We start from the raw sequence: 17,670 nt of genomic DNA on the forward strand, positions 1-17,670 counted from the left end.
AATTGATGTTACAATTCTGTTAGTAAAACAAGAACCTGCATTTCGCGGTCGTGATGAGAGCCATAATTCTTCAAACATGGGTAATTTTAAAGAAATTTTTAATTTAGTAGTTAAACGCGATCAGGAAATCCAGGATCATGTTAAAAAATAGAAGGGGTGTTCACGGGTTTGTCAAAAACAATACAAAATGATTTAATAGATTGCCTTGCCGATTACGTAAAAAATGAAATTTCAACAGAAATTAATGGAAGTCAATTTTTTTCTATACTAGCGGACGATACTACTGGTATAGCGGTACTTTAAGAATCCGTTTTGTTAAAAAAGTTGGTCAGGTAACAGAAAGATTTTTAGGGTTTTTTGATGTTAGCGAGAATAGATCTACAGACGCTCTATATAGTTTAATTTAAAACGTGCTTGAGCCATATGATTACAAAAATAAATAAATTGCTCAATTTTACGATGGTGCAAGTGTAATGGCTGGCTCTTTAAACGGATTACAATCAAAAATTAAAGTAGATGCTCCAAAAGCAATTTTTACACATTGTTGCGCTCATAGATTACATTTAGTATTGCAAGACGGCTCAAAATGTATTGCAAATTGTAGGATATTTTTTGTCGCCTACCCGAAGTATATGTGTAGCCTACCCGCATACTGAGGTCGCGAGCCGCCACTGCAAAGAACAGTAAGACTGGTGTGGGAGGAAGTCCTAACTGGAAGGAGACCACGCGGACGCCCTCGACTCCGGTGGCGAGATAATATAGCAAGAGACCTAAGAGCAATGGGCGTCGAGAATTGGATGGAGGTTGCTCAAGACAGAAAACAGTAGAGGCATGTTGTCGAGTCGGCTAAAACCCAGGAAGGGTTGTAACGCCACGGAGTAAGTAAGTAAGTAAGTAACACTAAAATTAACAACAAAAGTGATAACAAATAAACTGAATGAAATCATAGCACTAGCAAAAGAACACGATTTTAGGCCGAGAGGATCATGCACCGACGCTATATTTATAATGAGGCAAGCGCAAGGGAAATTATTAGAATGTTTCGTGGACCTTAAGGGCAACACCAGACGGACCGCGCTGCAGCACGTTGATTTTAAATAATTAGCCGGCCAAAAGTCAAATTTCAAAAGTGACGTTAAAAATTCAAAACACATCCTAGAGACACATTATGGTTTGTCTTAATAAAAACTTACTATCCCCGCTCCAGAACTATTCACCGCGCACTTATGCACGTGCGAAAGCGCGCGCACGTAGCTGTTAGTGAATTTTTGTTCTCTTAGCTTATTAGTCAAATTTTTAAAAATTGTGACATTTTGTAATATTCACCTTATTTTTCAAAGTGATTGTGATGGAATCGAATAATTCAGGTAAGAATGAATATTTGTTGCAATATTTATAGAAAGTTTACTGTTATTTTATATTATTTTTAGAAAGTCAAAAACAAGCCATTTTATAGTGACGTTTCTGTTTCATTTTTATGTTTATAAGTTATAAGACATTTAGTTATATTATCGCCTCCGATCGAGCAATACTATTTATTTTATAGCATACTACATAAAGGACATCGCACACATCTTATGGAAAATATTCAATAAAATTTATACGATTAGATTCGTTTTAATATAACGATCAATTCTTATCATTGCGCCAACTCTTAATTATGATTAATTACGGCGCAAATTGCAATTAAAGTTTATCGAAATCACATTTTTGGAGTCCATAAAATGTTAGTTTACAATCATTATTGCTCTGAGTGATATTCATAACAGCTTAAATCCCGCTGGACCTAAGCGGATTAGTGAAACTAATCCGCTGATTTATGGAGTACCGAAAATCTGGGTATTTTAAAATATTTTTTCTCTCTCTATCTTATGTACCTACCCATTTGATTTCAGATTTATTTATATCAATTTCTGCTCTTATTTTTGAAAATAGAGAGTTGACACAATGATAAGATTTGATCGTTAATTTAAAACGAATCTATTGGTATAAATTTTATTGAATTTGAGTGACATTATATTTTCCATAAGATGTGTGCGATGTCCTTTGGCTACTCAATGGCGTACAATTTAGCTGCGGATCCCGAAATACAGGTTTTTAATTTTGCTATATAGGATGACGTCATAAAAATAAAAGTACCTACTTATTTGATTTAATTATAATAAGTTACGATTTATTTTGTTTTAGCTACATCTGGTGAGTGCTCTGACCTAAACATAGTACTCCGTAAATATATTTGCGATCAAATGGAGCTACAAGATTTTCCTAATCTAGAGGACAAATTAAAATATTTGGAAATTCACTTATTGAACTGTTATATCTGATAACTTAATCATTTTAAAACACATATTTCGAAATTTTAAAACGGTGGTGATGGTTAGACTCACGAAAATATGCTGTATTTCTACAAGCAAATAAAGATTGGTTGGACGGAACATTTAAAACTGGTAGAAAACAAATAAATGGAACCAAGTCGGCTTTCTAAATTATTTGAGCACTCCAGTGAAAGGACAAAAAGGAGAAAAACAGAAAAACGTTCTTTGCTTGATGGTGAAGTTATCGTTCATGCAGCACAGACATTACAGGCTCGTGAAAAAAGGAATGCTTCAAAAATATCAAAAGAGATCTCAGAGACCCCAGCTAGTGCAAGGAAATACAGAGACGCGTACAGGAAATTAAACTTCTTTTAACTTCTGACCCATTATTAACTATTTTAAGCAGCAAAAAACGTGTACAGAAAAGGATCAAACCAGGCTCATTTTGTTCTGAAACATTTCGAATGCTGTTACCTACCGGGTGACCCCAAATACTGAGCCCGATATGTCAGATACCGACTGAGGTATAAGTAAAAACCTGCATATTTTGTACCTATTCATTTTAAATTTTGATTCTTTTTATGAAAAATATAAGTTAATTTTTAAAAAACTTCTTTGATTTGTACCAGTTTTAGTAGAAATATGCTGTAAAATAATTTTGGCCGCGTAAATCCATTAAATCGACGTATGTGGCGCTGTGGATCCACAAAAGTAGTTTGTAGCCAAGTAAATGAACGGGAAATTCGGCGATACCGTGTAATTTTCAGGGGCAACTCCAAATTGCATGAAAATTTGGATTTAGGTTCTACACACCCTCCACTTCAAAGTTGAAATTGTGCCGTTGGTTGCTTTTACTTGGGGGGTGACAGTCACCCTTCTCGGGGGTGAAAAAACATACCTTCAAGATCAGACCGGAAATGGATAAATTTACTGATTTTAAGCAACTTTTGTTCTATAGAGTTTTTTACGTAAGTTAATACTTTTCGAGTTATTTTCCATTGAAAATGTTGATTTTTCGACAAAAAAAAACTACGTTTTCAGACGGTTTTTCGCAAATAACTCAGAAAGTAAATATTTTATCGAAAAATATATCCTTAACAAAAGTGTAGCTTATAAAAAACCCAAAAAATGGTGTATCAGTAAAGTCTATCAATCAAATAAAAACAAAGTTGTAGCTCAATCGAATATTTCAAGGTGAAATCACCGAAAAATTAAGCACTTTTCGGGAAAAACCCATTTAAACTTTTTTAAAGTGTTTATAAAAAGCTTTTTTTAATTGTTAACAAAAGTTTTAGCATTAAAAATAAGCGAGTTACGCTCAAAATAAAGTTGGCCCTCTTTTTTTTGTAAAAAATCATGAAAATCTCGCCGTGTTTAGCTCCCCAAATAAAATTAATCGCTACCGCTTTACAAACAATTTACTTACCTATCTATTTTTTATATGATCTGTCAGTCTCACCGGTTTAAAGTGTTTATTTTTGAAAGGGTTATAATTGAGAAAGCTTAAATGGGTCACTAATCACGAATGTATGCAAATTTTGAACAGCCATATCTTAACCAATTTTTGTCTTACGGAGAAACAAAATGAAACTAGCATATTTATAATAGCAAAACCTACATTTTTTTACTCTTTAATATTTTTCTTATCACTAATACTTTTTGAGTTATTTTGAAAAAAATTCACCGAAATTTATTTTGAAAAGGTGAAATCACCGAAAAATTAAGCACTTTTCGGGAAAAAACCATTTAAACTTTTTTAAAGTGTTTATAAAAAGCTTTTTTTTAATTGTTAACAAAAGTTTTAGCATAAACAATAAGCGAGTTACGCTCAAAATAAAGTTGCCCCTCTTTTTTTTGTAAAAAATCATGAAAATCTCGCCGTGTTTAGCTCCCCAAATAAAATTAATCGCTACCGCTTTACAAACAATTTACTTACCTATCTATTTTTTATATGATCTGTCAGTCTCACCGGTTTAAAGTGTTTATTTTTGAAAGGGTTATAATTGAGAAAGCTTAAATTTGAGTTATTTTGAAAAACTACTTTTTGAGTTATTTTGAAAAAATTAAATTTTTCAAAAATTTTTAGAAATTATTTTTTTAATATAAAACCAAATGTTTTCAAAAATAATCACTTCAAACCAATCAAACTTACAGATCATATAAACAATACACATACAGGTAAAATAGATGGTAAAGCCAAACGATTAATTTCATTTAGGGTGCTAAATAGAGGGAGGTTTTCACGATTTTTTTACCAAAAAAAAAGGGGACAACTTTTTTTTTTCAGTGTAACTCGTTTATTTTTGATGCTGTAAACTTTTGTAAAAAAGAAGTAATAAGCTTTTTTCGATACTTTAAAAATGTTAATAAGGTTTTCCCGAAAAAGGCTTCTTTCTTCGGTGACTTGGCGTTGAATTAGTCGAGTTGGAATTAGACGAATAAGAACGTATTTTTCATGAGCTACAACTTTGCTTCTACTCAATTTGTAGACTTTACTGGTACACCATTTTTTTCGTTTTTTTATAGGCTACACTTTTTCTAAAAATATTTTTTTCGATAAAATATTTATTTTTTGAGTTATTTGGGAAAAACGGTCTGAAAACGTAGTTCTTTTGTCGAAAAATCAACATTTTAAATCGCGAATAACTCGAAAAGTATTGACTTATGTAAAAAACTTTATAGAACAAAAGGTGCTTAAAATAAGTCAATTTATCTATTTCCGGCCTTATTTTATACACGCGTTTTTCACCCCCCGAGAAGGGGTAAATATCACCCCCCAAGTAAAAGCAACTAACGGCACAAATTCAACTTTGAAGTGGAGGGTAAGTAGAACCTAAATCCAAATTTTCATGCAATTCGGAGTTGCCCCTGGAAATTACACTCCAAAACGGTCATTTATTGGGCTATTGTCGGCCCAGTCGCTCGTCTGGGGTGTAGCCCAGTCGCTCGTCTGGGGTGTAACGTCCACTCTACATAAGAACCCACGGTAAATCATCGGAAACTAATTTTGTGGATCCACAGCGTAGCTCTGCAGCGTGGTTCGTCTGGTTTTGCTCTAAGAAGGCATGTGTGAAGGCCAAATTAAAATCCACTTATTGTAAACAAGAGAAGAATATTGTACGCTGGGAATAATCAAAACAATCGAAAATGTTTACCAGAACAACAAAATAAATAGGATAAATAGAAGAGTAGAATAGAACGACCATATCGCTCATTTACCAGAACAACGTGACATCACAAAAAGTACAATTTTACAGGAGAGCACTTTTTAGGTTTCAAAAAATCATAAACTGGTAATGACTAAATTAATGTGCTTGAAATTGTAATTGGACTAGAGACTAACTATTAGCTTTGAATAAAATTAATCATTTTACCTAGATTTTATCATTATACTTATAGAATTAAGACATGCAAAAAAATGAACATATATATCACATTCTTTCTGAAAATATAGAAAGTAATGCAATAAATTAACTTGTAACATTGTAGATGATAAAATTTTCTGGTTTTAGGTAACTTAAATAAATAAAACACATGGTTCTTATTCATATGTTTATTGAAAGTTATAAAATATTTTAAAATAAATTGTGATAACGATCATTCATGAATATTCTGTGAACACCAGAAGTAAAAAATGCTGTAAATGAACAATTAAGTAGATAATAGTATTATGAGTATTAAGTAATTAAATCAACTTTCGGTATTGCTTTTATGAACTCTCTAACTCCATTCTTTACGATTTCATCTAACTTCTATGATTTCCATGGCACAAACCTTCATTGAAGAAATTAGTATTTTTATTATTTTTTTCTAAAGCTGTTTCGATTGGACAGTTGTTAATACTGAATGTGTCTTTAAAAAAGGTTTTGCATACTCTGGTTTTCACACCAGACACAGTTAAAAATAGGCATTATTATTTTTACGCTTTGGGACAACACATCCATGAGAGTCAACTTTGACATAACGATGTTTTGGGACAACTGTTTCGACGTTGTTCGCTAAGTATGAACAATAATAATTATTGTTTTTCAATATCCCCCAGAGCCCAGTATTGTGCTAAAAGTTGTTGCCGTTGACTCTTTGTGATTTACTTGACATTTAAATGTGCAGGTATCTTTGCATGGTGACTTTAAAGAGCGTTCCAGAAAAATTTTACTGGATTTTGGAGATTGGTATACTTTTCCACTATTTCTTAATATTCTCACAACATTTTTCTTCCATTAACTTTTCTTCCATTCACTTTTCTGTTTTATTATCTTCTTTTCCTTTTTCGTTCCTGTTTCATCGATTCCTCTACATTAGTTGAATGTACATTTTTAAGTTGTCCTATAACATTTTATCTTCGTAAGTATCTTTGTCTGAAGTGTCAATAGTAATCGGTATAGAAGGAGGAATTTCTGTGTACTTTGTCGAATATAGAATGTTGTCACAGCAGTTTTCAATATCATCATCAAAACTTTCAGTCTTACGTTCTGGCTCTTCTAGTTCATAATTGGGATCATTGACAGAATCATCACTATGTACAAAATAAAAAAAATATGTAGACCAGTGAAAACAGTAACAAAAATCTACTTAATGCATATTGTTCTGCAATATAAAAAAAATTAGTGACAAAGTATACTATATTCACACTCAAGTTGCACTAGAAATAAACAAACCAAGTCACGTTACAAGAAGCACTCCTGAATCATGATTTACAATGTATATACATTGTAAATCCCAAATAATGATTTACAAAGTTTATACATTGTAAATCATGATTCGGGACTTCGGGAGTGCTCCTTGTACCAGTTAACGTGTCTTGGTTTGTTTATTTCTAGTACATCTTGATTGCGGTTGTTGTATAACTTTACTAATAAAGTACTTACCTTCGTGGAATAACGAGATATTCTTTGTAGAACTACTTAATGATCTACTTAATGAATTGCTGCTACTTGTCGATTCGCAGCGGTAATGTTTTCTGGGATTAACGACATTAATTAAAAATTCATAAAATTCTCATTTACCAAAAACATTATCAAAATCAGAATTATTGTTTATTATTAACAACCTTATTATCTGACGATCCAGCAACAGCACTATTATGTATTTTCTAATGCTAACTTGAATATTTTGTTAGTCCGCGATCTTATCTGCAAAAATAACGCTCATTGTGAATTTTTATTAGTATGTATAACGTGATATAATGACATAGTAGACTGTGAGATAATATAATTTTTCTGGAAAAAGTGCACAACAACAAATAACCAAAACAAAAATATCCAGTTTATCATCAACACTGGTTCTTCTTATGATATTACCTATGAAAAAGAATATTTTTACAACAATAACGTGATATCAATGATAAGACTACTTCACATGTTACTGATTTTTTTCTGGATTAACGTGTCAAATAACTTTGTTACATTTTAGAAATAAAATAAAACATTTGATTGTAGCTTACCTTTGCAATAACAGGGTGGTATAGTCGTGATGTCACGTTGTTTGTGAAAACAGAGAGCGCTTTACCCTACGCCAAACAGATCACAACTAATATGTCACACTATCGAAAATAACGAGGTGTCCAAAAGAAACAACGCTACAAGATGAGTTGTCACATCATTTCTGTGTCTGTCCCTCCAAAGCTCAGTTTACTTTAATGGTAAAGATACCACGTTTTTTCAGTATATAGAATGAAATACGGCGGATTTATTTAACGAATAATACAAAGATCAGATATTTTGAAATGTCACGTTGTTCTGGTAAATGAGCGATATAAGCCGAATGACAAATAAGAGCGTAGTAAAGACGGCGAGATACGGTTCCCCAATGGGAAGACGATCAGTGGGAAGACCACGAAAAAGATGGAATGACAACTTACTGGATGCACATTAAAAAACAGATAGTCACTAAAAATAAAAAAAAATAAAATTAAGTTTTTCTGCGTTTAACTCGCTACAACTCTTGTTCAATTTTAATATTTTTTTCTGAAATTTTGATAGCCTATATTTTTTCCTTTCTGAAGACTATGGGACCTGTCCCAAACCTTTAAACCCGATTCTCATTAGACGTGCAAGGAACCGGACCGGCAACGGCAAGGCACGTGCTCGGCAAAGATTGTTTCGAAAAGAAATTGTCGCTTGCCGGTGCCTGGCACGCATAGTGTGAATTACATCCCGTGAAGTGCATAAGATTTTATATAAAATGTATTTTGCCGAGCCGATGCCTTGCCCATGCCGAGCACTTGCCTTGCATGCTAATGAGAATCAGCCTTTAGTCTTATTCTAATAAAAATTACGAATTTTTGAAGTTGGTTCGTCCACACAAGTAGGAATGACAATTTTGAATTTTCTTGTTTTTGTAAAGAATATTTTAATTCATTTTCTTTTCAATATTATAATTAATTATTAGGTACTGAAATAATTTATTATTTCCATTGTTTCTAATTATTTATTAGTTTTGGGACACCCCGTATATACGAGTAGGCCAGTACTTAATTCAGTAAGTATGTATTAATTTTTATCTTTATTTTCAAGTAAAAACCTTAAAGTTTTTTGTATATAATTACCTACCTACTCGTATCATTTTAAAAACGACAATTCGCCAACCAACTCTCTTGGTTAACAGTCACTTACAATTATTCCGAAAAGTGTATAGAAACTCAATATAGTCCTCGCGAGTGATTTATACTACTCAGCAATAGCAGTACGCCTGCTCAATACGAGGAATAGCAGGCCTGCTCCAGCTTGTGCAACGAGAAATGACAAGGTAGGAGATATTTTTATTGCAATTTACTTTAAGGTCTGGTTTTTTTTTACTGTTATTTTTTTTTATTTTATTTTAAATTCACTCCTATGCTAAACAGTCCACTAATAAAGTTCTCACTGAGTTAGTAGTCTTCTCCAAGATGATTTAGAAGTTATACTTCTTTAGGCGCGATTGATATTGAGGGTGAATTTATATTGATCTGCGCGCATGCGCACACCGACGGTATGGTATTAGTCGTTATACGGCTCTGATTGGGTGTTGAAATGATCTGTCAATAATAAATAATTGTTCAATATGAAGGTAAACAAATGTATAATATATTAGTTTTATTGTTGTGAGGACAGAAACAAAAAAGTTTATAATTGTAGTGACATTTAAATAGTTTTTAAAAGCAACAGGTACGTAATAATTGTAAATGTATCATAGGTACCTACCTATTTGAACCTACCAAAATACATAGTATGTAATACTTTTATTTACATAATTTGATTACCATCAAAATTTCTATCAATGTTTACCTAATATATTGTTTTCTTACTCTATGTTTTGTTGTATTTTTTCAATTCTAAATCATTTCAATTCAAAATCAAAATAATTTAATTTAATTCAAAAATGTCAAAAGCTTAATCCGTTTAGTTAGTCGATCTTCGCACATAATGACACATTGCCTCCGTGGCGAACCGTTTAAGGCGAATGAACCCCAATATACCAACCGCGCTGATAGCTGGTTCGAATCCCAATAAAAAACTTTTATCTTTTTATTTTTTTTTATACATTTTATGATTGTAAGTATATTTATTATATAATTTTATTTTCAGAAAATACGTATTTAGTTAAAAAATTTTCCGACAATTAATGTTCAGAAATCATTTGTGGCATTTTTAATGTGTTTGTGTGTGTTTTATTCTTTTATTATTTTAATTTTTGGCACTGTTTTAATAAAAATGTTTGAGAAGTAGTAAGTATAAATTAGTTTAATATTTAAATAAAATATAAATAAAAAGTATATTAATTTCGTTTAAATCATATAATAGAAGTATAACTTCTTACGTGCGTACAAAGTACACACACATTCTTTTTTAAAGTAAAAGGTAATAGTCGTCGCTGGGCCATCGAGGTGTAAACATCGTTAAAGCGCTCCGAAAAACCGGTGATTAGGAATTCTAATTATCTTATCAACAACAATAAAAAAAAACCCATTAGCAATAAGTGAGAAAAACAAAACAATATGTTCCCTTCGGGGAATCTTATTGGGTTCAGAAATGGACAACCAGTTTATCAACAACAAAACATACAGAGTGATCCAATAAATTTACAAATACCACAAGCAACCAATAACCAACTACAGTGGCAGCCAACAATGATGAAGCAACCAGAAAATGCAATGAACATGAATATGCCAACTATGCAACAACAGTATCATACAACTCCTATACAGACAGTAAATACCAACCAGTTCAGCTCTCAACCAGTTCAGCAGCAAATGCCGACATCAAGTAAAAATAGTGCAAATATCGAAGACAGAGAAACTCACTATATGACATCAACCAGTGAAGATGAAGAAGAAAATCAGACAAACAGTAAAAACGCTTGGCAAGTCATGGGAAGCAATAAAAGAAAGAAAATACATAACAACAAACCAAATCCAAGTGAAATTGAAACAGGTAACCGATTCCAACCGCTGTCGAAAGAAACAGAAGAAAATATTGGAAACGTCGAAACCAACAAAATACCAAAACCTCCACCAATATTTGTACACGGGGTACAGGATTTCAAAGAGATGACAAAGCAATTAGAGGAAATAGCCAAAAAAGAAGAATACCAGACAAAAAGTTTAATAAACAACGTTGTCAAAATAAATTGTGAAACACCAGAAATATACCGAAAATTGGTTAAGGAGTTCAAGGAAAAAAATATATACCATCACACGTACCAACTAAAAGAAGAACGAGCCTACAGAATCGTGATCAGATACTTACATCACTCAACCAATACTGATGACATAAAAAGTGAGCTATCTCAGTTAGGGCACAAAGTGAGAAACATAGTTAATGTAAAACAACAAAAAACCAAAGAACCACTTAATCTCTTCTTTGTAGATCTAGAACCCGCGCAAAACAACAAAGATGTCTATAATATAACAGGCCTACAGAACAGAGTAGTACACATAGAACCTCCACGAACTCAAAAAAACAGTATAATACAGTGCATGAGATGCCAACAATATGGACATTCCAAATCATATTGTAATAAACCATACGTCTGTGTAAAATGCGGAGGCTCACACAATACCACCACGTGCAAAAAGTCAAAGGAGACGCCAGCCATATGTGCGTTATGCAATGGAGGCCACCCAGCCAATTACAAGGGATGTGATCACTATAAGAAACTTACCAAAGGAAGCAATAAAAACAATGGAGAGCATCAAAACCCATCAGCAATCTACACAAATGATATATACACAAGAAACACACAACAACTATCCAATCCACTGCCCCAGGGCATGAGCTATGCTGAAGTAACTAAACGCAACCAAACAGAAGATACAACCACTGTGTTAAACAAGTTTTTGGAAGAATTCAAGAATCTATTCAACCAACTAATCCAACAAAATAGCATGGTCCTCAACATGCTTACCATGCTTATGAACAAAATGAAATAAATGGCTAAGTTTCTTCGAATAGCCCAATGGAATGCCAACGGCCTTCCAAGCCATACAGAAGAAGTGAAAATATTTCTAGACATAAATAAAATTGACATATTTTTAATTAGTGAAACACACTTCACAAACAGAACTTATTTTAACATACCTAAATATAAACTATATCATACTGAGCATCCTGACGGCACAGCCCACGGAGGTACAGCAATACTCATCAAAGAAAATATTAAACATCATGAACTACTGAAGTACAAAGAAGAACACATACAAGCAACGACAGTAAGCGTTGAAGCACTTCCATATAATGTCAACGTAACAGCTGTGTACTGCCCTCCTCGCCATAATCTAAAACGAGAACACTATGAAGAATTTTTCCAAACTTTAGGACCAAAATTCATTGCTGGGGGAGATTACAACAGCAAGCATACCTTGTGGGGGTCACGACTTATAACAACAAAAGGCAGAGAACTGGCACATGTTATACAAAATAAGAATTACTCATTTATCTCAACGGGAACACCAACATACTGGCCGACCGATCCCAACAAAAAACCAGATTTATTGGACTTCTTCATAACAAACGGTATCGGTATAACTTATACAGATATAACACCAAGCTATGACCTAACTACTGACCATAGCCCAATAATAGCAACGGTAAGTACAACAGTTATCACTAAAAAACCAAAACTCCACCTGCACAACAATAAAACAAACTGGGACACTTACCGACAAATAATTCACGATACTATCGAAATAACAACGAGGCTGAAAAAACCGGAAGAAATAGAAGAGGACTATAACAAATTTATAAACATACTACAGTATGCAGCTAAATCAGCTACCCCACAAAGTAGTCCCAACAGAAACATAAGTAATATACCTTTAGAAATAAAAAAACTGGTAGCTGAAAAAAGAAAGGCCAGATCTGCATGGCAACGAACACACACACCAGACAGCAGAACAAGATACAATCGCATCAGCAACAAATTAAAATCAAAGCTGCAAGAAGTCAAAAATGAGTCATTTACGAATTATATCACCAATCTTTCAAGACAAGACAACTCTATATGGAAGCCCATAAAAAGTAAGAGAAAGCCAATAACAGCATTACCTCCAATACGTAAAAATTCAACACCACCAGGACCATGGGCAAAAAGTGATAAAGAAAAGGCTGACCTATTTGCCGAGTATTTAGCAGAAGTTTTTACTCCACTAAATGACGACCAAGTACCAGAAGCGAACCAAATATTAGAAGAACCACTACAGATACAGGACCGAATAAAACTATTTACTCCAAAAGAAATTAGAGACGTAATTGCCACCCTAAACCCAAAGAAGGCACCAGGCGAAGATCTGATAACCGCAAAAATGTTAAAAGAAATACCCAAAAAGGGCATAGTTAAACTACTGCACATATTCAATGCAATACTTAGATGTGACTACTGGCCCAAAGCACTCAAAATTGGACAAATAATTATGATACCAAAGCCTGGCAAAAACCCTCTAGATGTCTCATCATATAGGCCTATCAGCTTATTACCAACAATCTCCAAGTTGCTTGAAAGACTTATCCTAAACAGAATAAATGCAGAAATAAATCCACAAAATTGGATCCCAGATCATCAGTTCGGATTTCGACAAAGCCATTCAACGATACAACAATGCCATCGCATAGTCAACGCCATTAACCAGTCACTTGAAAATCAGCAGTACTGCACAGCAGCCTTTATAGACATCAGTCAGGCTTTTGACAAAGTCTGGCATCCAGGCTTGTTATGCAAAATAAAAAGAATTCTTCCAGCAAGTTACTACAACCTACTGAGAGCCTACCTACACGAACGGCAGTTTAAAGTAAAAGTTAATGAAGAAGTCTCGGAATACAAGCCTATTCACTCTGGCGTACCTCAAGGGAGCATACTAGGACCATTATTGTACATACTATATACATATGACTTGCCTACAAATGATAAAACAACCATCGGGACATTTGCAGACGACACTGCTATTTTTGCCAAGCATGACGATCCTATTGCAGCAACACAAAATCTCCAAGAGCATCTAAACTCACTTGAAATATGGCTGAAGAAGTGGAAGTTTAAGGTAAACGAAACAAAATCATCCCATATAACATTCACTCTCCGGACTGGAACCTGCCCACCAGTAACCATCAATCAAATAAAAATACCACAAAGTAATCAAGTCAAATATCTAGGGCTACACTTTGACAATAAACTCAACTGGAAACACCATATAACAAAGAAAAGAATGCAACTTGACCTAAAAACCAAAGAACTTTACTGGCTCATTGGAAGAAATTCCCATCTTTCAATAGAAAACAAATTGCTAATATATAAAACAGTGATAAAGCCAATCTGGACTTATGGCATTGAACTGTGGGGCTGTGCTAGCAAATCCAATACTGTGATTATCCAGAGAGCGCAATCCAAGATACTTCGAGCAATAGTTAATGCACCATGGTATGTATCAAACCAAACTCTACACACAGATCTAAAAATTCCATATGTAACCGAAGTCATCCGAGAAAACAACAGAAAACACCACAACAAACTAGAAGACCATCCTAATCCACTACTTCATCCACTACTGCAACCTGTCCACAATAGAAGACTAAGAAGAAGCTGGCCCTCCGACCTAAGAGGTAACTGAGGAAACATCGCTGGATGTTTACCTCTCCACGTCACCACATTTACAATAATTTAATTTAATGTAAGACCAACAAATTGACTTATAGATGTTTGTTTTATATCTGATTGTCAATAAAGGGAGATAATAAAAAAAAAAAAAAAAGTAAAAGGTACAGATTCGTGAATTGCAAATAAGCAACAGGATTCTGGAAAATAAGTCAAAATATGCAACAGGAAAAAAGTTATGTGATTTTATAGACGAGTGGCACCCACCAACCCCTCCCCCCCCCCCTTAAACGCTCATTTCTCGAGATACTGACCACGGTGTGCTGATTGGCTAATTTTGATCATTCTTATGTTTGATCATATGTTTTTGATGGCGATTGAAACAAAAATGAGGTTTGAATTTTATGTGGGGAAACATTGTCAATATCGTAATTTAACCCTAAAAATGAAATCACGTTTTTTGCGTTTAACTCACTACAACCCTGTTCTATTTTAATATTTTTTTCTGAAATTTTTACAGTATAATATACACCTTTATATGCATAATAAACATAATATCTCCCACCTTTCTGAAGACAATGGGACCTGTTTCAATCTTTCAGTCGTATTACAATAAAAGTTATGAATTTTTTATAGTACAAGGTGAAGATTCACGAATTGCAAAGTTAAATAGCAAAAGTTGAGTGACAAAGTTTAAAATTTAGCTTTTAATCACGTTTATGTTAAAATATAGAGTGCAAGCACGTTTTCTAGGGAGTTTTAGATCGAATCATTTTATAGAATCATTTGTTTAAGTAGCAATTTAAACGCAAAAAAAACGTGATTTCTTTTACAGTATTCTTTACAGTAAAATTGCGTTTTTGACCATGTTCTCCCACTTAAAATTCAAAATAAACCTCATTTTCGTTTTCAGCACCATCAAAAAAATAAAAAGTATGACGAAAATTAGCCATTCACCACACTGTGGTCCGTACCTTGTCATTGTGGGGGTGCCTGCCGCTCGCCTAATATACGAGTACAACAAAAAACAGGCCAGAATAGATGTATAACTGACAGAGAAACTAGACGCAGTCACAACTATAGGTCTCCTTAAGCCCTACAATATTTAATCTCATAATGGATGAAATAATTAAAAACGCGAGGGGGGTAAGGGTTATATGGGAAATAAAGAAGTTACGATCCGCTGCTATGCACACGATGCCATAATAACACCCGGAAATGAGGACAACTTACGAAGATATTGATTCCAAAAGTTTAACATAACAAGTAAGCTTTTAACTGGTCTTTTCAAACCACATAGTTACGTTGATTTAGAATTAGAGGTAGAAAAATAAATACAGAAAACCAATGGAACAGCAAGATGTCTTAACAATACATTATGAAGGAACAAACATTTTCATTAGGATGAAAAGTAAGACAAGAATTTACAAAGCAAATATATGACCAATAATGACATACACGACAGAAACGAGATCTGCCATACAAAAACTGCATCCAATCAAACAATACTTACCAGCTTTCATATCTATCGTGTTTGGCAAAAAGAATAAGGTTTGTTGCCAGTGTGTCCTGGTTGAATTTGGTCCGGTAGAAAATTCCACTTTGTTTTCCAAATCGAAAAATGTGTCAAAGTAACCTGCAATCGCCGTTAAAATTCCGTCTCGAGCAGAGGTCAAATTAAATTTCGAGCTAAAAATAAAGAATTTATATTAAAAATTATACAATGTCAGAATTAAAAGAACGGAACTTATGTGATTTAACATTAGTTTGATAAAATTGGAAAAAAATCCTTTGTAAAAAGTATAAAATTTTATTAAAATCCCTTTAAAGGGCTACACCACAACAAAACGTTTTCGATTTTTATAAAAAATCATCATTAGTGTTAGATCTAAAAAGTTAGTTTGATATTTTCTAATGAGAGAGACAGGACAGTATGCTACAGTTGTTCCAACGGATCTTTGCACATACATGAAATTATTCATGAATTAATTTTTATACTACATAGTCCCTTTTTTGCTTACTAGTAAATTTTTTTTTATTTTGCAATACTAGTTTCTACTAGTATCACAAAGGGTGAAAAGTTATAAGGGTGAAAAAAAAGAGAAAGTTGAGCGTGATTTTTAATTTTAAATACCTCATTCAAAAGAAACTTTTTGTTTATTCCAAGGGACTTTCGGCCCTCGGTAATAATGTAATCTTTCATTCTGCGTTTAAATTTTTTAAAAATATTTATGATCGATTAAAACGAAAAATTGAATGCATTTAAAAGCATTTGCCCGAAATTTTGCGCCTACGCTCTTAAAAATGGTTTTTCAGATTATTGAAACTTTTAGTCTTTGTTTGTACGTTACATTGTAATTTTTATTTAAACTTTTAGTCTTTGTACCGGGTGTCCCAATAAGAATAGCTCTCGGTCATATCTCAGGAACCGTTTATAGTACCGCGTTGAGAAAAAAATATTTATAACAAAAGTTGCCTCGGGAAAAGCCTGGAAATTATTTTCATAATTGTAGGTCCACCGCTAGAGGGCGTAATCGAATATCAAAAATTAAAAAATCAAAATTTTACAAAATTTACCTAATGAAAGGGCTCTGGAAACCCAATCATTGTATTCTTCATGAAATTCTGCGCATATTTGATTTTACAAGTTAAGTCTACCTTTGCAAATAAGAGGTGGGGGTGAGTGGGAACCTGCTTATGAAAAAATGGCTGTAAGTCCGGTTCTGCTAAATCGAATTTTGCATATTTGGTCTTGTTGAAAACAGCTCTTTTTCGCCAATGTAATAGTTTTATTTTTGAAATAGCCTAATAAGTAATATGCAAGCTACGAGGCGTTATTTAATTATTTTCAGAAATCTAGTTTTCTTTGGAAAATATTAAATACATGTATGCATTTTTAATCATGTATTACAAAATTAGACCAAATTTGCAACATAATACCGAAAACCGCATGTCGATACCTTTGTTCTATCTCGAGATATATTAAGAAATGTGTAAATTTTAAACATAACTGTTAGTGTCACCGGTAAACGAGGTTAAGGAAAAGTAGTGTGCTATGGAAAAAACAAATAAACATTTTACAGATGTAAACGTATATAATCAATTAAAACAACACCACAGAATAAATAACAACACAGAAGCGAATCTGACTGTCATTTCCATTGATTTTGTAGGGACCGAAATATTTGACCTTGTGCACCAGTTACAGAATAGAACTTGCTGTTCTAAGGAATAGACCATTCCAAATTAGGTAATATTTTTGACAAGTAGTTATTAATTAAATATGAAATAT

At 33.2% G+C, this 17,670-nt stretch overlaps 1 protein-coding gene across 1 annotated transcript in view; it reads right to left on the minus strand.

Moving 5' to 3' along the window:
• The window catches only part of LOC114326856 (uncharacterized), a 63,894-nt gene that overhangs the window by 2,590 nt on the left and 43,634 nt on the right, over positions 1-17,670 (minus strand). Inside the window, exon 8 of the mRNA XM_050651484.1 lies at positions 15,892-16,067. Coding sequence (XP_050507441.1) covers positions 15,892-16,067 — 176 coding nt within the window. The remainder of the gene's footprint in view (positions 1-15,891; positions 16,068-17,670) is intronic.

This window comes from Diabrotica virgifera, chromosome 5 (genome assembly GCF_917563875.1).
Source record: "Diabrotica virgifera virgifera chromosome 5, PGI_DIABVI_V3a".
NCBI classification, from domain to species: Eukaryota; Metazoa; Arthropoda; class Insecta; order Coleoptera; family Chrysomelidae; genus Diabrotica; species Diabrotica virgifera.